Source organism: Neolamprologus brichardi, chromosome 19, assembly GCF_056152115.1.
Source record: "Neolamprologus brichardi isolate AB-2024 chromosome 19, ASM5615211v1, whole genome shotgun sequence".
Taxonomy (NCBI): domain Eukaryota; kingdom Metazoa; phylum Chordata; class Actinopteri; order Cichliformes; family Cichlidae; genus Neolamprologus; species Neolamprologus brichardi.
The window spans coordinates 979,410-1,002,573 of record NC_142122.1 but is presented as its reverse complement, the minus strand read 5'-3'; the positions used below and the strand labels follow the sequence as shown (position 1 = coordinate 1,002,573).

At 47.8% G+C, this 23,164-nt stretch overlaps 1 protein-coding gene across 11 annotated transcripts in view; it reads right to left on the bottom strand.

Annotated features, from left to right (window-relative positions):
• Nucleotides 1-23,164, bottom strand: part of myt1lb (myelin transcription factor 1-like, b) — a 116,481-nt gene that overhangs the window by 4,429 nt on the left and 88,888 nt on the right. For 6 of the 11 annotated variants that reach the window (XM_087832699.1, XM_087832697.1, XM_087832698.1 and 3 more), the window contains 16 exons: nt 22,607-22,741; nt 19,891-19,981; nt 16,884-16,991; nt 15,883-16,109; nt 13,824-14,110; nt 9,762-9,992; nt 7,549-7,670; nt 7,077-7,139; nt 6,305-6,373; nt 5,345-5,407; nt 5,184-5,267; nt 3,803-4,024; nt 1,856-1,950; nt 1,431-1,534; nt 652-795; nt 69-131 (listed from right to left, as the gene is read on the bottom strand). In XM_087832699.1, the coding sequence (XP_087688825.1) occupies nt 69-131; nt 652-795; nt 1,431-1,534; nt 1,856-1,950; nt 3,803-4,024; nt 5,184-5,267; nt 5,345-5,407; nt 6,305-6,373; nt 7,077-7,139; nt 7,549-7,670; nt 9,762-9,992; nt 13,824-14,110; nt 15,883-16,109; nt 16,884-16,991; nt 19,891-19,981; nt 22,607-22,741 (2,108 nt within the window). The remainder of the gene's footprint in view (nt 1-68; nt 132-651; nt 796-1,430; nt 1,535-1,855; nt 1,951-3,802; nt 4,025-5,183; nt 5,268-5,344; nt 5,408-6,304; nt 6,374-7,076; nt 7,140-7,548; nt 7,671-9,761; nt 9,993-13,823; nt 14,111-15,882; nt 16,110-16,883; nt 16,992-19,890; nt 19,982-22,606; nt 22,742-23,164) is intronic. The other 5 variants (XM_087832705.1, XM_087832706.1, XM_087832704.1 and 2 more) reach the window with 5 other exon arrangements.

Sequence of the window (23,164 nt, the reverse complement as noted above, 5' to 3'; positions counted from 1 at the left end):
TTAATCACCTTTCTTTGCTTCCATAAGAACAGAAGTGCAGCAGAGTGCGTGAATCGCTGCTCACTTACTTGCTGGTGCATCTGTAAGCAGCTGTTAGTCCTCAGAGGCGGCTCTTTGTGCGTCAGTGGTTTCTGGAAGGAAAAGAGGGACAATCTCCTTTAAAATCCCTTTGAGAAACCAGTCTCACAATCAAACACTAGATGGCAGTATTTAACTGAGAAACAACACGAGCTGGTCTTCATTGGTTATTCTGCTGCAGTGCTGTGGACATTTTTCACCAGAGGAAATGTTTAAATGTAAAAGTTGATTTTATAAAATGCTCCAGCTTCACTCGTTCCTCTGTGTTCATTAAATAAAAGGATATGAGAGCAGTGCGATTACCATGAAACAAACAGATGAACATATATATAAACGTGCACTTTAATTCCTCCTAAACAGTTAAACTAACAATAAAAGACAAAAACCTCAATATTTCAGTTCATGGAGACGCTGAGAGAAACTACCACTCCCCTTCGCTGTTTGGAGAGACAAGCAGCGTCCCACACTTCAGGCTAAGCAGCATGCACATTGGGCTGAGCTTAAATACACAGATAATGCTACGGTCAGCTTTAATCTGCAACTTGCTGGCTTGCCGTTCCTGGTGGCCCTTACCATATGAGGGAGCTGGACATTAGCTAAACTGTTAATCAGTGACTGGCTGAGGTTGGCCAGCTCATGCAGGAGAGATTCATTTTGCTGTTCAATCACCTTGTTTTCCTCTTCTATGGACTTCAAGTTGGACTCCATTGTTGTGATCTGCAGAGAGGGACGGTGCAGAGTTAGCGCACAGCGTCACGGGCAGCTACGCGCCACTGCAGGATCGGCTCCTACGAGGTGTGACCAGAAAGTTCTGCAAATCCACCTCGACAGGGGCTGAAAAACAAGCCGCAATTCCCCCAATGTCCACAGGAGGCGCAGTACCATTTACGCGTTCATGCTACTTTCTGCACGTTTGAGGCTCGAGCTGCAGCGAAGGATCTACAGGTAGGAGGCCCAGAGGTGCACAAGGAGACGACCTTGAAGGGAAGGCTAAACGTTAATCAGGCGTGTAATGTTGGCGTTACGCCGGGATTTGGTGAGGACACCTAAACAGTCCAGCCTGAGGGAGCCTTTTGCTTCTCTTTAATTTGGCCTCCAGTTCAGCGGTTTACTGATATCTGCACATGCAGGGGGAGGAGCTTCAAATAAAATATGCTGAAGTTCAAATTACACCTTTAGTTGGAGGCAGCATTACAGGAGGAGGAGCTCGAGGAGCTGATCCACTTCCCCAGAACCTTTTTAGCCCCGCCTCGTGACCTCATAATCTCCATAACAACGTTTGGCTTTTGAGCTCTGAGGGGCGGAGCTGCAGAACTTTACAATCACACCTGTACAGACAGGAAGTGACTCACCTGTGTTCTGAGTTTGATCATGTCTGCTTCCACTTGTGAATTCGATTCACTTAAGTCTTTGATTTCTTCATCCAGCTGTTTGATCTCCTCGTCGTGCTCCAGCCCTGCACACAAGGACGGACTCTCAATCACGCGAGCACCTTCTGTGTGGAACAATTAAAAAGTGTGCCGGACGCTCGGCGTGCGACCGCCTCCACCTACGCCGCACCAGCTCGTTTAAGCTAATTAAGACTCAACAACCTCACAGACACATTACAGCAAACCCAGCCCTGTTCCTCGGCTCCCCTCATTATTCACACCCCGCTCTCACACAGACACACTCCTGATTGGTCCATTATGTGGAATTGGAAGTCTCTTCAGTAAATCGCTCCATGGCCGTGTTCCTGATTGGCTGTATTGTGTGTGTGAGTGGTAGCTGCCGTTACCGTTGCTGGCACGCTGCTGCTTTATTGTTAGCATTTCCACTCCGGAGAGCCTGGCTTTCCTCATGGCGGAGGTGGCACGCGGACAACCTGACAGACTGGAGGCAGCGACAAGAACAGGAAGCATTGTTTCAGTATATGATGGCGCCACAGACACACACACAGCGAGCCAACGCTCTCCACAGATGGAAACACAAACCCCCCCTCCCCCGACCCAGTGTGTTCTTCCTAAAGAAGAGACGCTCGTGCTGGTGTGGCAAACTTCAACCAAGCAGCAGCCTGCAGTTCCTGCAGCGTCCAGCAGGGGCGCCAGAAATAAACATGTTTACAGCCCACAGTGCTGTCATATTTAATATACTGTCAATCAATCAATCAATCAATCTTTATTGGCAGAATTTACGTCCATAGTTAAAAAAACAACACAACATATAAACCTTAAAAAATTATAAAATATTTTTAAAGACATAATATACATAAAATAAATCAATAAATACACAAACAGTTTAACTGGTGCTTCCTCAGACTGTCGATCTGTGAGCTGCTAACCCTGTTAGCAGAGCCGTGCAGCATCCAAACACCCACAGCTACAAACGTCTGACTGACACGACCCCCTGTAGGTGTCCTACCAAGGATGCTCATTGCATCACTATATGCAACGTGCAGTTTCTGCACTGTCTGTAAGATACAAGGGAGCAGCATGTAGCAGTGTGCAATACGCTTTAAACAAAGCTACTGTAACTGGAACCGAACAGAAGCTGAGTTCGGACATAGAGCTTCCAGCGCTGTCTGTATATGTCATATAATACGGGTGGGGGAAAAATGGATACTGTGTAGCATGGTGATATTTTGTTTGCTAATAATGTATGGATACAGGGACAGCAGAAATCGATATTTTGTTACAAAAAGGTTTTTGTGCTCTGACTTCAGAGCATGTTGATCCTTTTTCTGAGCAAGAATCCTGACATTCCTTCACTGTCCAAATGTGTTTAATAAACATGACAGTTTACTTATTTTAATTTAAGACATGTTTTATTTTAATGAAGTTTAAAACTTTTTTATTTAATGTAAAATTATATTTTGTTTTAATTTACTTTCAAATTCTTCAGTTGCTGAAGGGGCTGCATAGTTTTCATAAACTGCATAGTTCAGAATAGCTATAATTGTACCAGATGGTTGATTCAGTTAAGTTGGACTAGACTGTAATACAAACCGTTCAGTTTGTCAACAATAAAACTGAAATGAGAGAAAGACTGAGTGTGAGACTTTGATATTAGAGAAAATGAATATTGATAAAGTTTACCTTTATGTACAGAATCTGAATATCACAAAATATTTTTAAAAATTGCAATAATATCGTATCGTGCGTTAAGTATTGTGATAATATCGTATCGTGGGATGTACGGTGATTCCCACCTCTATCATATAAGTTTAATTGGTTTCCATGCAAAAGCTAAAGGAAGTGCTAAAAGCGTCCTGCAGTCAGACATGTAACCCCCGTGAGTGACGCTCAGGCTAAAAGCTCTCCATCCAAGCTTGTGTCCTGAAACACGTTTGCTTATTCACTGTGAGCTCTTTCTGCACACACAGAAGCTCGACCGCTGAGTTTTTGACTCATTCAGCAGTCGAGCTGTGGAGATGAAACTGTGTTCGTCTGTGGCAGAAGTTCCCACAGGTTGCTCGGCCGTCCCCCTTCTGTCCGGTTCATCCTGAATCAGCTCGATGGGCTTTGTGTTTGCAGACTGTGCAGCTCTTCCATCGTCTGAAGCCTCCATCTGGTCCTAATGTTTTGTCTGTAGGACGCAGCCCTGCCTGACCCGCCTGTCTGCCTGCCTGTGTTTCCATCCACACTGCAGATAGCACCGCCCTAATAACACATCACAGTCCTGCCTTTGTTTATACATTTATGTACGTTCTTCTCCTTAAAGCTCCGCCCACACACCCCTGACTCACCTCCGATGCGTCAGGAAGCTCCCGCTGACGTGACCCGAGCCGTCGCAGCCCGGCGTCGGGCAGGACATGCCCTCCGTCTTCCCGGACTTCCACGTGAACTGAATGCCATTCAGGTATCCGTCCTTTTGCCTCTTGGCTGCAATGGGGCATCCGGACGCGCTTCTGTGGGACGCGTACTTCCCTGTCACATGACCCTGACCGTCACATCCCGGGACCGGACACCTGAGGGGGGGGAATCACATTTTCATCATACAGGAGATAACGTCCTCTCTGTGACCTGTGAGCCGGAGCTCGTGCTTCCTCAGCGGCGAATTGCTGAACAGCTGATGTTATTTTTCTGTTTTGCGTCTTTGCTTTTGCTCTGATTTAAACAAAGATACGATCATCTTATTTTAAAGCTGTCCCAGTGGCAGCTCTTATCGCGGGGGGGGGGGGACAGTGTCAGCGCATCAACACCTGCGCTAATCAGATGCATCGAGGCAGTAAATTATTCCAAATGTCACAGCACGCACAGCGGATTACGGCTAAAGCCGAGGACGTATCAGTTCTGTCTGCTTTTAGTTCAACCTCATGGAAAACAGATAGAGGAGGTTCAGCGGCTTCCTGCACGGAGAGGAATTTATTTCATTCATCTTCTGTCAGCCCAAAGCTTCCCCTGAAGTGATGGGACAGTCCTCGCACATGCAGGACAGTCTGAACTCGTCAGGCTGAGCTGCTTCACTAGTTTCCTTCTGAGGAGAAATATCTGGGCGTATCTCGTTTCCCCGCCCCTTCATTCATTCCTCACATAAACTCTCCATCACGCCGTCTCAGTGAGCCTCACCGATAAGCGTGCATAAAGCAGGAAGACGCTCTCGTTTGCAGCAGCTTGTCTTCCTCTTTCGGCACGCCCTGTAACCGCGGAGCATCCTAACACGGTCAGCGTGAGCCGACTGTCCTCGCCATCCGGCAGAATGAGGAGCGTCGGAGTATTGTTTGTGCTCTGCACCACCAGAGAAATCAATGCAGCTGCAGAGCTGAGGCCAGAGAAGCACATCACGGATTCGGCTAAAGTCAATCAATCTCTCTGCCTCCGTCTCTTTGTCTTTCCCACCTGTGCGTCTGCAGGAGACTGCAGCACCTCCCTCAGCCTCCTGTGAACTCACACAGCTCTCCGACTTTCTTCTTCACTCTCCGGCACAAACTTTGCCCTCCGAGGACATCCGTCCTGTCTGAGCTCATACTGACTCCGGCTCACAGCCGTGCACGGCTCCTTTGCATCATTTAAAAGTCGTACATCACATCACGTGTCACGCGGGAAATATGTGGCGAGCAGAGCTGGTCAGGAGGAGGAGTTATCACGGGGGAGACAGAAGACAGATGATGAGTGTCTGTACTGCACCTGATAGGCTCCTGGTCCTCCTTGTTCTCTTTGCTGTGGATGATCTTTATCCCGCTTTTCCTGGCACGCGGACACCCTGAAAGACTGTAGATAAATGACAGCGTTACGGAGAGGAGAGCGATCTGCAGGATTAATACGTGCACGGCGCGGCGGCGCTTTACCTTCTGTGTGACGCGTAGTTGCCAGTGATATGTCCCGAACCGTCGCACCCTGGTGTCGGGCACCTGGGGCACAAAACGCAAAAAGGGCTCAGGGCCTACGGCATCTCAGCTGCAACACGCCACATTCATCTACAGGAAAGAGCTGCGAGGTCTGCTTAAGACGGATCTGATTCATTCATTTATGAAATCCCAGTGTTGCAACGACAATATTTATAATGTTTACCGTTTATTAAAGTATCCTGAAACGCAACGAACTCTAACTGCTGGATTGGTGGACCGAGGCGGTTTCTCGCAAGTCAAGTAGTCACAAAAGTATGACATCACAACAATGTGATTGGTCACTTGCAATGTTGAACCTGGAACATTTATTATGATGATGTGGGAACAACAGCGAGGTTATCAGATCGTGCGCTTCAGTGTCAGAAACTGCAGTTCCTCTAACGTCCACCGGAGGCTCTAAGAGCCAGCCAATCCCCATCCTTTCATAACGGCCACAGCTTTTTAAATCATATCATCTGACCATAACACAGCTGCTGGGAGGTTACCGTAGTAACTGAGCCGCCAACAAGTCCGAGCTGCAGTTTAGGTGAAATTCTGGGATGTTACTGATCAGCTCACCGGTACAAATATCATCACTTTGAACCTTGAGGGTGGAGCAGCTGCACGTGCAGATGTGAGGACGTTACTGTGTCCCACACACTGATCTTAATCCGGAGGCTTCTTTAACAATATTTACGTCTTTTTTTTGCCATAAAATCTCTAAAATATGCGGCGAGCTCCTGCCGCTGTCGTCACGTCCTCACACACACGTTTCTCCATCACTGTGGGATTTAAATCACATGCACGTCTTTCCCACTCGGCCCTCTTCAGTCCCCTCAGCTCTTTCACTCTGCCTGCAAACCTCTTTGTGTGAGCTCGACATACAAATCAAACGTGTGAGTGAATCATGTCACGCCTTACTTGAGCTCTTGCGCGTTGTTGGCCAGCATGCTTCGAATGCTTTTGTCAGCTAAAGGACAACCTGAGAGACTGGAAGATACAGCAGTGGAGCGTTAGTCACACAAGGATCAGGGAGGGAAAACTCCAACACTCCCACTACTGAAACACAACACAAGCAGCCTGCACTCACACTCCCGCTCCACAGCATGCACAGAAAACACACGATAGCAACCAGGAAATGTAATAAAGCCATGATGCACGTGCAGGGAGCTGAGCTTTAACGTTAACCCTCTGAGTATTTGCGCCCGTGGCCAAAGGTTGGGTGCAGCGGCTCAAACGGGGCTGAAAGGCGTTTCTGGAAACTTTGCCGGGATCGTGAGTTTCGATGCAGGGAATCCAAAAGTGCGAGGCTTCGCTCGCTCCGTGCACTCGACCCACACTCAGCATTTCTGCTTCCACCTGCCGTCTCTGATTGCTTAGTCTGCATCACTGTGGGAAAGGCCTGGAGGAGCGAATAACACCAGCTTAGACGGCTTTACGCACGGCCCGTCGAGGCTTCATCCCGGGGTTTAGCTTAGGAAAACGTAGCCGATCTTTAATTAATTTCTAGTCTCTTCTTATTCCCGTGTTTCAGCCCCGCTTCAGCGTGACCGGTCAAATAGTCAAAGGGCTAACAGATCAGAGAGAGAGAGGAGAGAGAGAGCCTACAGGTGTCTGACAGCATAGTCGAGGTAAGCTGAAAACAATAAAGAGAAATAGACTTAGAATCCACCAGGAGAAAAGGAAGTCACACCTTCGATGTGAGGCGAAATTGCTCGTCAAGTGACCACTTCCATCACACCCCGGTGTGGGACATCTGCCACCGGAAAAATAGACAGATTTATAAGCCCAAAGGGAAGGAGAAGGAGAAGTGAAAATTAGAGAAAAAGCGGGGGAGGGGGGGTCGTTTCTGGTGTGTTCGGTTTTCATTGTTTCCAGTTTAGCTTCACTGTCTCTGCTTCACACTCCTGACATCTCCACACTGACAGCGTCCGTAAAGCGTCTACCGCAGGATTTACCAGGTCTGAGATCAGCGTGGACACACGGGTGACGCTGGGAAGTAAAAGTCAGAGCAAAGCCAGCAGCGCCGCACGGGGGGGAGGAGGAAGGGAGGTGGTAGGCCGAGAGGAGGATGGAGGGAGAAACAAGGTGGAGGGGAAGCAGAGCATGAGTGGGGAGAGGCAGGTGGGGTCAGGTGGGAGGAGGAGGAGGGGGAGGGCGCTTACGTTATCAGGTCCTTCTTCGTCTCCTTGCACTGCAGGTATTTGGGCTTGGGGCTCGGCATGTTGACGTCTGTGGTGTAGGAGCGGTCGTCCAGGAGGTCGTGGAAGGGGTCGAGGTCGTCCGGCTGTGGGACGGGGGCGTGGAGAGGAAGACACGGGGGGGGGAAAAGGTTTTTAGTGGTTTTACACTTTCATTAAAGGAACAGTTCACCTCAAATCACATCGACATCTTTTCCAGCTGCGCATTTTCAAATATGATGGAACAAACTTCTGCACGGAAATTTAAACAGATACAGAAATAAATATAAATATATAATATAAATATAATAAATGTGCGAGAAGTTTTTAGATCAACTTCATTTATCCAGCAGCCAAAACATTTTAAAACCACATAAAAGAAATTAAATATAAGAAATAAAGTAAACAAACAAGTATAATAATTATGGAATAATTTAAATAGAGTTAATGATGTTTTATTGTTATTTGTGTTTTTACTGATCTATATTTAGTTATGGATTTATTTCCTGTTACATTTCTTTATGCATCTGCTTTTAAATAAACAGGAACATGAAAACAAAGGTAATGATTTTCACATTTGATAAAATATTCACTGACATTATGAATATATTTATTGCATTTCTTTCATTTTGGCCGTTCCTGTCCTCCGTAGCCTCGAGGCACAAACAAACTCTTTGTATATTTTTTGTGTGTTTGGAAAATAAACTGGAAACAATTAAAGAAGCAAATAAAAACACAGATATCAATAAATTATATATTTATAAATTATTTAATTCCTGTATTTATTTTGGATCATTTTTTATCTTTTTATTCCGTTGTTTTGGCAGTTTCGATCCTCCGTACTTTCTCTGAGCTTCACTCTTGCACAAACTTCGCCGTGTGATCGCAGCCTTCGTGAGCAGTTTCAAATATATGAATTCATTTTGAAGCAGCCGCACACGTTCGTCTGAGGAGCGCCTCTCCTCTCGTAAACTCGTCTCTCAGCGGGCGTGAAATCTTAAAATGTAGGAGACGTCTGATAAAACACAACAAACCAAAGTGAGTGTAGGACGCGCTCGATGTGGTCACGTGTGGGTCGAACGATCATCGCTGTCAGTCTGACAGGAAGTAAGCCCTGAGAGGAAGCGCTGCCTCCCTCGTGCCTTTGCACACATTCATGGTGAGAACGCTCAGGGAGTCGGCCCCCTCGTGATGCAGCTTTCGGCCACTAGATGGCACTGCGGTGAAGCGCCAGCACGCCGCAGCCTGCCTTCTGTGGGCCTTTGTCTGCAGTGCTTGCGGCCGGGGCTCGACAGCCGTGGATGCAAATCCTCTTTTCCTTCCCTCAGTGCTTGCAGTGTACGTACAGTAATGCCCATAAAGAGACAGGTCCAGATACAGCCCAAATTATCCAGCACTCAAGCTGTCTCAGGGTGCGCGACGCTGGGTCGGGCCAGCCAGTTTCGCCAATTAAAGGGAGCGCAGGCTGCGAGGCGGCCACGCGGGGGAACGACGCAGGCATAGATGCAGAAAGTAGGCTAGCATCTACACACTCCCAAAGAGACACACACACACACTCTTATGAATATTCACACACAGCAAAAGAGGCACATGTACTGTACATGCATGCGCCCGTCGCAGCAGTGGTGCATTGATTTCCTGCAGTTCTTTGATGAGATGAGCTATTCCGATTCCCTCCCAAGGTGCTACTTTGCATAATTCATTTTTGGAGAGGAGCGAAATGTAAAAACAGAAAGCCAGCGTGCAGCGAGCACGACGCAAACAGAGACGGTAACTCCGCGCACGGCGGCGCTGACATCAATTAACATGCAGATTCATTAGGTTTCCCTCAAAAATCCCCCTCGTACGACTTTCTAATGATTCCAAATATAACAGCGAGTCAGACGGCGAGGTAAGAAACCTCGAAGACGATCAGACGGCAGTGCAAATGTTTGACTTGGAGACGGAGTGTTGAATCAATGGCTTGGAGGGAGATAATTTGGGCTGAGCCTCGCTGAGCAGACAGCGTAAGTGACGCATGCCAACTGTGTGGTCTATCAGCTTCCAGAGACACACGCCTGCTTGTAATTATCAGCAGCAGCGTCACGGCCGCCCGCGGTCCGCCGCTCCCCTCCCTCACCCTCCTGCTCATCCGTCACGAACACTCAAAGATGGAGACAGACGTGATCTCGGCGACCTTTAGGCCGTGACCCCTTTACCTCTTTCTCGTCCTCGTCTATGTGTTTGATCTTGGTGTAGTCTACGGGCAGGTCCCAGCAGTCTGCCGCGTCCCCCATGCCGTAGCAGCGGGAGCCCAGCAGGGCGGCCTGCCTCTGGGGGGACATGGGCTCAAGGGGCGTTAGCACCGAGTCGCCTGCGCCGCCGCTGCAAAGACGCTTGCTCACGCTCAGGTCCAACGTACCGTTCTCATCGACATCTAGACCGGGACTCTGGAGGGTGCGCGGGGTCGGCGTGCGCGTGCGTTTAAAGTCGGGAGGATGAAAAGGCGGGGATGGAGAGAAAGGGATAAAAGAGAGAGAGAGAGCGTCAAACAGCAGTCAAACATTTTCAGGCTCGACGGTCGGAGACGGCGAAACACTGAGGAGGAAGAAAAGTTTGCAGCTGCAGTTCAAACATCTGAAACAGCTCCAGTTGTGTTTTTGCCCGAGTCTGCGTGGGAAGAAACATTAGCAGAGCAACAGATTCAGGAGAGGGTCAAAAAGCCGAGGAGGTCGTCAGCGCATCCCTCTTCCTTTCTGTCTCCGTCTCTCTTCCCTTCCATCCCACCACTCTGCAGTGTGTTTGTGTGCGTTTGTGTGTCGGTGTGAGTCTAATGTGAGCGGACATCGCGGGGGGAGCAGAGGCTGAGGGTTAGGGAGGGGTGATGAGCAGCGGCGGTTGCAACAACGCCCAAAAATAGAGACAGAACTGGACTGGAACGAAGACTCGGACCTGGAGACTGCAACAAACCGGCTGCAGGCTCGTTTATCCGAGGAGGAAACATCACACGGGGAACAACAGAGAGTAAATCATGCACGAGTCCCGTCTCCTAAAAATCCCCAAACAGCTGAAATACGAGCCCAGCTTCTCCCTGCAGGACGCGTCTGTGCAGCTCGTGTTTGTCTCTGTGGGTCGTGTGGAAAATATGTTTCTTAGTTTCTGCAGATTTATCAGCTTACAGAGAAAACCTGAGGGATCCACACCTGTGTGCAAAAGTAACTGCCCCCTGAACCTCACTACAATGGTGCAGTCAGTGTCTGTGATGACGTCACTGTGGAGGACCCACTCTGTGCACCACAGTCTGAATCCAGACGCCGTGTTTGAGGCCGTGTGTTCTGGATCCTCGTTGAGGACATGAACTGATCTGCAGCCTGCTTCACTTCGTCTCACGGCGATCAGGCTGGTGTGGAGCTCAACTCAACAAATATGCAAAACACTAAGAAATCGTGAAAGACGACTTTTCCACTGTGTCTGTTACACAAACAGGAAAAACAACGAGAATAATCCAACAAGGGAACGAACACAGTCCCCACAGGGAACCTGAAGCTCGTTCTCTGGGATTAAAGTCCTCTGGATGCTGCACACACACAGCCCAGCTTCCCTGACTCACTCAGTCTGTTTCATGAATTTTGTGTTTTGTTGGGAGTAAAACCTGTCAGATAAAACATGAAGGCTCTGTGCAGGTTTCACGCAGCCCTACAGCTGCAGTCTCCTCCGCCCTCCACAGGGGGCTCCACACAACCTCGCTCATGTCCGAGGCGTCGTAACTGAACGCCATCACCCGTCGGGCTGCTTCTCCGTTCTTTGCTGTGATCCCAGAACACGGAGCATCCCGGGACAAAGGCTTTTAAACTAGAACCGGATCTGGATGAAAGTCTTGTGGATTGTAAGTAAGAGTGAAAGTTTACTGGTTTTACTGGTTGCACCTTTGTGCTGCTGTGGTTACAAACAAAGAGTGCGAGGCACGGCCGCGGCGCCACGTGGCTCGCCGTGCGTGCAGCTGACTTGTCGCCCTTGTGAGCGTGCTCAGCACATCGCCCTCTCCTTGTCAGCTGTTGCACTGTGTGTCACTGCCCAATTAACGTGACCCACCCCTTCATATCGAGTTAACGAGGATGAGATGTAGAGAGGGCCGCCTTCCTGATCCGCCCAACCCCCCTGTGACCCCTGGCCTCTGTTGCCATGGCAATGCCGGGTGTAAAGGGGCCAGGTCGCTGACTAGTTCTGGCCACATTATTTCCGCCCTCTAATTCCAGTTCTTAAAATAAAACCAGCGGCGCTGCTCGCTCTGCTCGCTGGTTCTCTCAGACCTCTGCGAGCGTCAAACGGCGATTATTATGCACAATAATAACGTGACACGTTTCCAGCTGACTTCAACGTCCCTGTGATTGGCTGCCCCTCATCAACAGAGCTGAATAGCAGATCTCTATGACATCACAGAGAGCCAAAGGAAGTCTGCAGCCCAAGCCTCCGGCCCACAGAGCTGTCATGTCGACCACAGGACGAGCACGAACACGACGTGTTATAGATGCAATCTCAGTCGGCATGGCAACACGAGGCTGGTCCACGTCCTTCTACATGCAGATGTGCACAAACGTGCTTTTCCTGCCTGAGCCAAAGAGCTGGCACAGAGACTAAGGTGCGAGGTGCTACCAGGAGAGTGATTGGCAGATGCAGATCAAGTTCAACCAGGAAACAGAGGACCGCCCACTCTGGGTTGGGGAGGAGTCGCTGCCCCAAATAAAGGGATTCAACTTCTCTGGTTCTTATTAATAAGTTGGGAGAGAGGAGCGCTGTGCTGGTCTGTTGTGGTGAAGCTTTCCTGGTACTGTTCCTACAGACGTGATAGATGGAGGACAGGAGCAGCAGGGTCACTCAGGAGGAACTAGAGTAGAAAACAGTCGGGGGTTCATCTGACCAGGAAACCTCCGGGTAGCTTCTATCTGAGGTGTGTCGCATGTTGTACTGGAAAGCAGACGCAGGACACGGGCATGCCTCCGAGGAGCTGGAGGAGGTGGCCGCTCGCAGGGTGTCTCTGTTTACAGCACTGCCCTGTGACCTGCATAAGTGGTTAGCAGTGACCTTTTGTAAAACCTGCGCTTGTGTAATAATGAGCTGTAAAAGGCGCCGAAAGCTCCGCCTCTGACTGGCTGAACAGTGTGGAGGTGCCTCGGTCAGGCTGGAGCTCAGTGCTGTACGACGTGAGGAGGAGGAGGAGGAGGAGGAGGAGGAGGTGGTGTTTGTGCGAAGCTTCATAAAGAACCGTCCACACCACAGTCCTGTGCGATCTCCTCTGTGACATTTACAAATCTGCCACCTTTCCTTTATTCTCACTTCTGTCCTTCGCCGCCGTGCTCTCTGCTGTCAGCATTAGCATTAAGCCAGCATTAGCCCGCCGCTGTGCGCTCCGTCTCCGGCCTCCATTTTCCGGCTCAGCGTCCGGGCGCAGATAATACGGGAACACCGTCACCTTATCTCCTCAGAAATGACACACTGGACTCACGGCGTGTCGAACGGGGCCTCGAACTGCGCCTATCTGATCCCCAGACGGAAAATAAAACACTGCCCGCTGAGCTGAGTGTGAGACACAGGCTGTGTGTGTGTGTGTGTGTGTGTGTGTGTGTGTGTGTGTGAGTGTGTGTGTGTGTGCATGCGTGTGTGTGTGTGTGAGTGTGTGTGTGTGTGTGTGAGTGTGTGTGTGTGTGTGTGAGTGTGTGTGTGTGTGCGTGCGTGTGTGTGTGTGTGAGTGTGTGTGTGTGTGTGTGAGTGTGTGTGTGTGTGTGTGTGTGTGTGTGTGTGTGAGTGTGTGTGTGTGTGTGTGTGTGAGTGTGTGTGTGTGAGTGTGTGTGTGTGTGTGTGAGTGTGTGTGTGTGTGCGTGTGTGTGAGTGTGTGTGTGTGAGTGTGTGTGTGAGTGTGTGAGTGTGTGTGTGTGAGTGTGTGTGTGCGTGTGTCTGTGTTTGTGTTTGTGTGTGTGTGTGTGTGTGTCTGTGTGTGTGTGTGTCTTTGTCAGCGTTGGTGTGACTGACGCACAGATAATCTGCGGGTGCACGTCGGTCTCGAGCCGTCGCAGAAGTTCGCATCACTCCGGGAGCATGTTAGCAGCAGCGCTTAGGGTCTTTTATTTTGAAAATTGTATTGATTCTCTAAGCTGTTCCTGTGTCTGACTTCCTGCCTTCATCTTCTACTTCCATGCGCGGCAGTGTGAAATCAGCGGGCGGACGCCTCAGTAAGACTGCTGACCTCACAGGTGCATTTAAAGGACCTCGTGGCGGCGCCCTACCTGCGAGCACAGGTCCTGCGGCTTCCCCGCCATGTCGTGGGGCATCTCCCGGCAGCGCGTGGACAGGTTGAGGATGGCGGTGGCGGCCATGTGGGCGGCCTCCATGTCGTGGCTGTAGTCGAAGCTGCTCTTGCTGCAGGTGCTGCTGGCGCTGCTGCCCCCGCCGCCGCCTCCCGCGCCCCCTCTGCCGCCGCCGCCGCCACAGCTCAGGCTGCTGCCACTGCTGCTGGGGGCGTAGGTGCTGGTGGTGCTGCTGGCCGAGCTGGAGTTCTTGCAGTAACGTTTGGCTGCGGATGCATACGAGAAATTCAACAGGAGAAGAAGAAGCAGAAGTTTTTGCAGAAATACGAACAAAAGTGTTGCAGATGTCACAAACTCACAGGGTTCACTGTTTCTTACAGTTTCTTTCTCAGCAGAGCGAAGAAGTTACTGAGAAGTTTGTGCAGAGTTAGTCGCTCTGAAGGTTTCAGCACCGTCCACATTTCAGGAACTCTCAAAAATATAAAGTGAAACTTTGCTGATTTTTATTTCACTAATCTTCACTTTGGCAAATTTTCACATGTGCTGCATTCTTGCTAATTAGCAGCAGGGGGCAGGATGTGATTGGAGCCTCCAGGTCAGCTGACCTCTGAGCTCGGTGAACTGTTCCTGATGAGTTTGTGTCTCGGTCGCTGCTCTGAGGTCTGAATAAAACATGAAGGTTATTCTGCTGCTAAAGTCTGAGCAGGAAGCAGGAGAAGGCGGGGCTACACTGAGTCTCAAGGTTGTTACTAAGTAACGTTACTGGGTATCGTCACTGATTTCTAGAATCGATTCGATTCAATTCGATTTGAATCTGGGAAATTTTGCCTCAGACAGTCAGAAATATTATAATTCAGATCAGAACATTTACATATTTTTGTATCTATAAAAAGGAAGCTGACACTCGCAAGACTTTATCAAAGGTGTGAGCATCACAGCAGATGCCTTTGTGTCAAAGTAGCTGAAGATAAAACACATGAAGGTGATTTTCCTGGTCTGGATTTTATAAAAATATTCTGCAGTAGATCAAAAATGAAAGAAAACCATTAATCAACACATGAACATTACCTCTGAAGTTACAGCGGTTTTATTACAGACGCTTATTAATAAACATTTTGCATTTTGCATAATTCTAAAAAGTTTAAATTTGTTCAGTATTGAACGGCAGAAATGAGGCTTTCTCAAAAAACAGCGTTTTGTTGTAAACAACTTGTGCGTAACAAGCAAGCGAATAATGCAGAAAACAGATTTTTAGACGGGAAACTGTTCTTGAAGTACAGAGAGAGAGAGAGAGAGAGAGAGAGAGAGCTGTGCATGAAGTGTGATTTTATCCTGGTGGAAGCAAAACAGCAAAACTAGAAGGGAATTCATGACCATGTTTATGTGAAGCGTAGTTTGGATCTTCTTTTGCTGCTGGTTCGGTCAATATTGTTCGGAGAGAGATAAAACCTGCAGCTTCAGAATCGGCGCAAAAAGGGCGTGAACACAAAGCGCCGACCCGCCGAAACATCAGAATCAGCGAGGTGGCGGCTTTCAACCCGACTGGGTCTGCGCTGTGTTTACGTCTTTGTGCAGAATCCGTGTTCCTGCTCTCAGTTACTGTTTTACTGTTTGGTGGTTGTTGAAATTTTGAGGTTTAACCTGAGATTCTGTCGTTTCGGGCAAAATAAATTTATATTAAAAAATCGATTCAGGATTTTAATGAATCCATATCATGTTATCCAGGACAGAATCGATGTTAATCGGTAAATCGATTATAAAAACCCACCCTAGTTGTTACACTGTAACAGTGAAGAGTGTGTATTATTTAAAAACGTGCAGTTTTTACTGGTTTTCAGTGTTTTTACTAACAAACTGAACCAAATGAATAGAAAATGAATTTCTGTCTATTTTGAATCTTTTTCTCTTTGAAAACTCATTTCAGTAACTTTTAAAATTCGTCTTTACTTATTATGTTAAACGTGGTCCCGACGTCTCTCCCTAAGGAACATTGGCGTGTTAGAAAACGCGTCACACAAACACAAAGAGTTTGTCGTACCGTCGTAGCCTTTGGGCGACGTGTCCCTCTGTCCGTGCACTTTGGGAGCGATGGCCCGTTTCCCGTACACGTGGTGGTTGTTGCCGCCGTCGAAGGCGCTGTAGTCAAAGCTGGTCTTGGAGTACTTCTCCAGCTCCTTGGCCAGGTTGGAGCGGGGCGTGCTGGTGGAAACATTGTTCTTGTAACCATACTGTGGATAGTCCAGTTGTTTGACAAAGCACATTGGCCTGGAAAATAAATGACGAGGGGGTGGAAGTTGGACCGAGGCATTCAACATTGCCCACGGGGGGAGGAGAGGAAACTTGGGGTTCGGCTACAAATGGGCAGACTGAGGGAAAGATGGGAATACCGGAGGGTTAGAGGGTGGAGGGTGGGGCTGGATGATGGAGACGTGTGCCTTTTATGTGCCACAGCATGGATGTTTCTGCTCTCTCAAAAACATAATCCCACTAAGTATTTTTCAAGCGTAGACAATAAAAACAGCTAAATTAAATTTAAGCTTTTATTTCTCTTGCATACTTCTGATATGCTTTCATCATCTGATATGTGTTTATGGCCTCGATCGGAGACCGAGAAGAAATGAAATGCAAGATCTTAAACTGCTGATGTTCAGTTAGATATAAATATAAAACGTACAATTACTTGTGACTTTTTCATCACAGCATTTTCATGACTATCACAGAAGCGCTCGTTCAAAAAGCTCTGCCTTCGCTCTGATAAATGAGGCCAATTTTGTTAAATGTTATAAAGCGTCCATGACGAGCAGAGCGATGAACATGCGGTCTCTTGGATGTGTTCTCAGGGGACGGGAGAACACGAGCATGAAACAAAAAAGGGGAAGACGTCAAGTCTCAATTAGAGGATGCACGTGAAGAAAGAACATAACGTTCCAACATGACAAGAGCATTTTATTCTGCTTAAACCAGAACAAAGCCACGTCCCGCCTGCCGCTGCATTCACAACACGCTGTGCTGAATTCTGGGGTGTGGAGTGAATACTACCTTAGGACTCGGTCGGACGCCTGGTTGGACTTGGGCCCGTCGCAGCTCTGGTGCTTCTCCTTGGCTTTGGCCAGCTTCTCGGCGGCAGCGATGGGACACCCTGACAGACTGCAAAGAGAGAGCGGGTGGTGGAGGACGCGTTTTGATAGGTGAAAGTGTTACAACGAACGCACACGCCGCGAAGCGTCGGGCTCGTTAGAGCGCCTGTCAGAGCGTCAGCCGGGCTGAAAACAGCTCGAGCACATCTGCCTGTCAGACAGTCGACTGCGGCGTCTACCGTAGTTCAGAAAGTGTTAAAAAGTGAGGAAAATTAATGAATTTGCATTTTAAGTAACAACACAGTCAGTAACAGCTTGTGTGTTTCTGGTTGAACAGCTTAAAATCATTCTCAGAATAGAAATTCCCATATGGACAAACGTGCTCGTTTCCATCAAACACCTGCTGACAGGAAACGCAGCGCAACTTCCTCCTGACAAATAACTGACCAAATGTGACAAAAGTTCATGTTGTTATCCTTAACCCCGATTATTCTCCATCCAGGCTGTCAGCTGCAGCGCTGGAAAAATGATCTGTGACAATGGCCCGGAGCCAGCGTGGAGCACCTGCCATCAGGGTGCATCAGATGGGGAAGTGTGAAGGAGCACCCGATGGAGGCGTCTATCAGCTCTTTCTGCTCCACGTCTGCACCGCGCGCCTGTTTTGCGCTGCCGCCGTGTCACCGAGCGCGGCGGGGAGGCGTTCTGGTCCTCCCAGGTCTGCACCTCTCCCGTCACCCCGGCTGAGTGGCAGAGAGGTGCTAATGGCTGTTGCTACGCCCGACTCCCTGAGCATCTGCTGTGGGTGACACTCCTCTTTCACTGTCACCTCGCCCCGTCTGACAGGCACGAGCGCCCTGCTATTTTGGTTTCTCCCTCCAAACCTGCACCTGACGAATGCCATTTTTTCCCGCCGCGAGCATATAAATGATTTATGCTGCCGAGCCGCTGCATTCGGAGCAGGCTCAACTAAAATATGGCAGCTGGACTACTTTAATTACGTCCCGCGATCCAGGCAGGGCTATCTGTGGAAGACCAAAACTGCTATAATCAAAAATAACTAAGTAACGACTCAAAGAGCCTCTGAGGTTTTCATTGTGCAACTTGAATATTTTTGAGGACCTTCAGTCAGCGCCCTGTCGTGGCCCCATTACAATCAGCATTATTATAATTAATGATACCACAGCAACATTTAATCTAAAGTCTGAAGGGTTTTTCTCTAACAGCATTGGTATGATGGGATGTCTGTGACGCAGACGAGCAGAAACCAACGTTTCACTGCAGGAAATTTCAAAAAGTGCATTCTGTGTAAATTTTAAAGATTCATAGCTCTTATAATGCACCTATTAACTCTGATAAAGTGGTGAAACTGTTGTCATGTTGTCATGTAACTGCTTACATTCACTGTCCAGTCAGAACTTCACAGATGTGAAACAGGAATTGATGCTTGCAGACTGACTCAGGTGAGTGCAGCGTGTCTGCAACTCGTCTGTGTTTGTAAGTAAAACCTTCGCCAGTCTCTTTGAGTCGGGCTGCTGTTGTTTGGAGGCAGGCTGCCTCCCAGCAGAGGCTGAGGGTGTTGCATGGTAAGGCCTGTGCGTCTCATTGGTCAAAAAGATTAAACACAAACACCAGGCAACGACCAATTTTAACTGATTGCAATTAAGTTGCTGTCCAATTTTCACTGTAGTGTGACTACAGGTAGCCAGCAAAAAACCCCACATCAGACTAAGTTTTACGTATTTAAAGACATATCAGCTTTTTTGATTAACTCATTTATTTTTCAATATGGCAGTGTTGGTCCTCCATATGTTTTCCACATAAACATAATGTGAGAGGACAGAAAAAATAACGAGTTTAAGGATAATTAAATCAAGCAAAAAGGACACGAAGGGTGCAAACAGAATCCATCGAACATGTATGAAAAAAAGAAATAAGACCAAAAGTAAAATAGCCGAAATAAGTCCACAGTAAAATAACTAAAATAAGTCCCAAAGTAAAATAACTGAAATAAGTCCCACAGTAAAATAACTGAAATAAGTCCCAAAGTAAAAAAGAAACATGAAAAAGTCGAACAGTAAAATAACTAAAATAAGTCCCAGAGTAAAATAACTGAAATAAGTCGAACAGTAAGATAACTGAAATAAGTCCCACAGTAAAATAACCAAAATAAGTCCCACAGTAAAATAACCAAAATAAGTCCCACAGTAAAATAACTGAAATAAGTCCCACAGTAAAATAACTGAAATAAGTCCCACAGTAAAATAACTAAAATAAGTCCCAGAGTAAAATAACTGAAATAAGTCCCAAAGTAAAATAACTGAAATAAGTCCCACAGTAAAATAACCAAAATAAGTCCCACAATAAAATAACTGAAATAAGTCCCACAGTAAAATAACTGAAATAAGTCCCACAGTAAAATCACCGAAATAAGTCCCAAAGTAAAATAACCGAAATAAGTCCCACAGTAAAAAAAACAAAAATGAAATAAGTCCCACAGTAAAAAAAAACATGAAAAAGTTGAACAGTAAAATAACTAAAATAAGTCCCAGAGTAAAATAACTGAAATAAGTCCCAGAGTAAAATAACTGAAATAAGTCCCAGAGTAAAATAACCAAAATAAGTCCCACAGTAAAATACCTGAAATAAGTCCCACAGTAAAATAACTGAAATAAGTCCCACAGTAAAATCACCGAAATAAGTCCCACAGTAAAATAACTGAAATAAGTCCCACAGTAAAATCACCGAAATAAGTCCCAAAGTAAAATAACCGAATTAAGTCCCAAAGTAAAAAAAACAAAAACGAAATACGTCCCACAGTAAAAAAAAACAAAACAAAAACGAAATAAGTCCCACAGTAAAAAAAACAAAAACGAAATACGTCCCATAGTACAAAAACATGAAGTAAGTCCAACAGTAACATAACCGAAATAAGGAGGGGTGCAGGCGCTGGGTCCGGGCTGAGCTCTTACCTTCGGTGGGAGTTTCTGTTGCTATTGACATGGCCGCGTCCCGTGCAGCCAGGCGTAGGACACTTAAGAACATTCTCATACATTGCCACAACTTTGCACAGACAGGAGATAGGAGTGAAAGACAGGGAAGGTTAGGAGCCCCTTAAAATCAGCCATGAGCTCTATTAGAGTGTGAGGATTGGCATTATAAACATCATTAAGAAATGAGCCTGAGTGAACCCAAATGACCTCTTCTTCATTTTAATGAACACTAGTTTGAAAGGGCAGGCGAGGTTTCCCACCATATTGCTTCCACTTATCCAGCTCTTTCAAATTAGTATTCATGGAACGGGGCAGTCATGAATAAAAAGATGTCATTTGAGTTTAGCAGGACAAAGCCAGCAAGAAATGGAGGGAAATTTTTGGACATGCAAAGAGCAGCGCGACCAACAGCCAGCACTCATGCACAACAACACATGCTGCCTTAAAATCAATGAAGAAGCAGACAGAGGGGCGCAGCGCCGTGATGGAGTGCGCTCTGTTATCACGTGCTCGTCGTTAGAGTAAGAGTGCAGTCTTCAATACCGTTTACCATTAAAACAGTCCATAACTGCCTCGCATCCCCTCGGCAACCGGCCATTTAGATTAATGATCTATGGATGTCCAAGAGGAGCGCCAGAGCACCGCGGGCGGGGGCGCGAGGAAGGGGTCGGCATGACACCGCTGACGTGCGGGGCCAAACCCCATCGGCACCAGCTTCATCATTATCACCCCCTTAAACTTTAACCCCTCATCATCCTCCTTCCCTTACATACTAATTGGTGTTGGGTGCAGGTAATTGGACAAAGCCCGCCGCCTCAGCTCGCCAAAAGCCAATACATTATGCATTTCCCAGGTTTTTCCTGCCCTCTGCGAGGACGCACGCACAATGCCGAGGAATTAAAGGCAGAATTGGTGAGCGCAGATATTAACCGCAGCAGGATGTGGCTGCGCTAGCGTCGCGTGCACCAAAGGTAAATCACTTTAAAGACCAAAACACGACTCCCTGATGAAATATTTTAATATTCCACAAGAACGGAGCTACAATGGGCAAGCAGGAACGGGAATTAATGAATTTGAGATCTAATTTAATCGTCATTTTTCACAAGGAAAGGAAGAGTGTGGCTGCACTGTGTGATTTCCCAATTAAATGAAGCCACTGCATTAATAATACATCGTCCATTCAGTACAGCAAATGTGTTAACAGGGGGGAGAGGCTCGCCCGCCGCTGAATCCGCCCTGCAGGCAGTCACATGTGTGGCATGTATTTGTCTTTACAGGAGTCTCTGTGCACGGCCGCTTCTACGTCAGCCATGACGCGACCGATAACACTGAAAGCTCCTGATGACGTCTCTGCACAGCAACGGTCCTGAGGGAATGACATCTGTTTGCTCAGGTGCACGGGCGCACAGGTAGCACGCCCTGACGCCCTAAAGCTTGTTTCACACCCGCACTGGGTATATTTGTAACCAGCACGCCAAAATCAGGCTTCTCCAACATTCTGGACAGCAGGTGCTGCGCAAAAAGACACAGAGCTCGAGCCCCGAGCTGTTTGTTGCATCCTGTTTCATTTCAGGATTGACGGCAAATTAAATATAATCTCATGGTTTTGTCTCGAAGCAGGTAAAGCACTCATGAGCGCCACCTGCTGCACTCCTGGCTGATGGGCGGCCAGTTTCGGTACAAAAACAGGAAGTGGGACGGCCCCCCGAACGCCTGAATCATCCGTGGTATCTTCTTCTCCAAAAGTTAGCCGGACGTGAGAAAGAAGGAGGAGGAGGAACACGGATATCATATCCCCAAATCTCCAGTGACAATCAATTCAAGACCTTTCCAAATTCCATTTCGGGGCTCTCGATCCCGCTCAAGGTCAGCTGCCCTGAGCGACTTCACATTTCTGGGAGATGATTACATCTCAGGTTGGAGACCTTGTGCGGGCGGCACTCCACGGAACAAGAGACATCTGTGACACTGTGCTGGTCTTTACAAGCCTGCCCTTAATGGTAACTAATTTTCCTCTTTTATTTTGATTGCAGTCCGGGTCACAGCGGATCATAACTTGATTTTCACGCTGCGTTTAATGAAACGTGTAAAGGGGGCTTTTATTGAGAAGTTTGCACAAGGTGAATGAGACTAAATAGCCGGGGTGAGTTCTCTAAAGGGAAACGTCACTATTCATTCAAGGCTAATGTTTATTGCCACTTCACTTGATCTGTGGCTCGGAGATATGACACTGCCTTTCTATCCAGCGAAACTTAATTGAGCAAGGAATACAAATAAATGAAGAGGGTTTGTGGCGTGGACGGCTGCAGCGCGCACCAAGGTCTGTGAGCTTTTCAGACTTTAGAGAAAACTGAAGGACTCGGAAAATAATTAAAAAGGTACACAAATAAAGGAAAGACCTTTTCTTTCAGCCACATATACACTGATGAAGCATGCAACCCACATCTCGATCGCTGTCAGTCAATGCAGCTGACTCCAGTCGCTGCATTGCAGCTATTAGTGCATTATCACAGCCTCATTTCCACCTCATCACCACGGCACATTAGGCAGGCAATCGGCAAGCAAACCCACGGCCCCGTGCAAAAGGTCACAAAAGAAGTGCTGCCGTGACCCGTGTAATCCCCGAGGCATCAGACACTCACAGCACCGCACGCACGAGCATGCCTGAGCAACAACATCGCTGCTGAGCGCTTACTTTCAGGTGGCACCCGGTCTTTGTGCGGGCAGCCCGAAAGGCTCCGGTGGTGCGGGTACAGGCCCGTCACGTGACCCGTGCCGTCGCAGCCCGGCGTCGGACACCGGCTCTCCTTCTTGTCCACACGTGAAGCGTCTGTGAGGGGAAAGATGTGGAGGTTATTAGCACCCAAGCGGCAGCTGACTGTACGTTACAACTCCTCTCTGGACTCCAGCAGGGCTGCTTTGCATGATTCACGCTTCAAAATAATCCCCCTGTGGTTCATCCTCTGTTTGAAACAAGCTATTTTAGCTCCTCCCTCTTTAACACGGCTTTTTTCTGATTGGCTGCCCCTATAAAGGGCAGATGGGTGGGGCTTCTATTACATCTTTGTGACCTCATATTGAGCCAAGAATAGAAAAAAATTGTGATTGACTGACTGTTTACATCAGTCGGCAGCTTGAGCTTATTATTAGAAACTTTGGTGATATTTAATATGAACACCCGCCGCTGGAACACGTCATGTATGACAGAGTATAACAGCGATGGTATTTAGACTCTACATGTATCGGCCTGCCC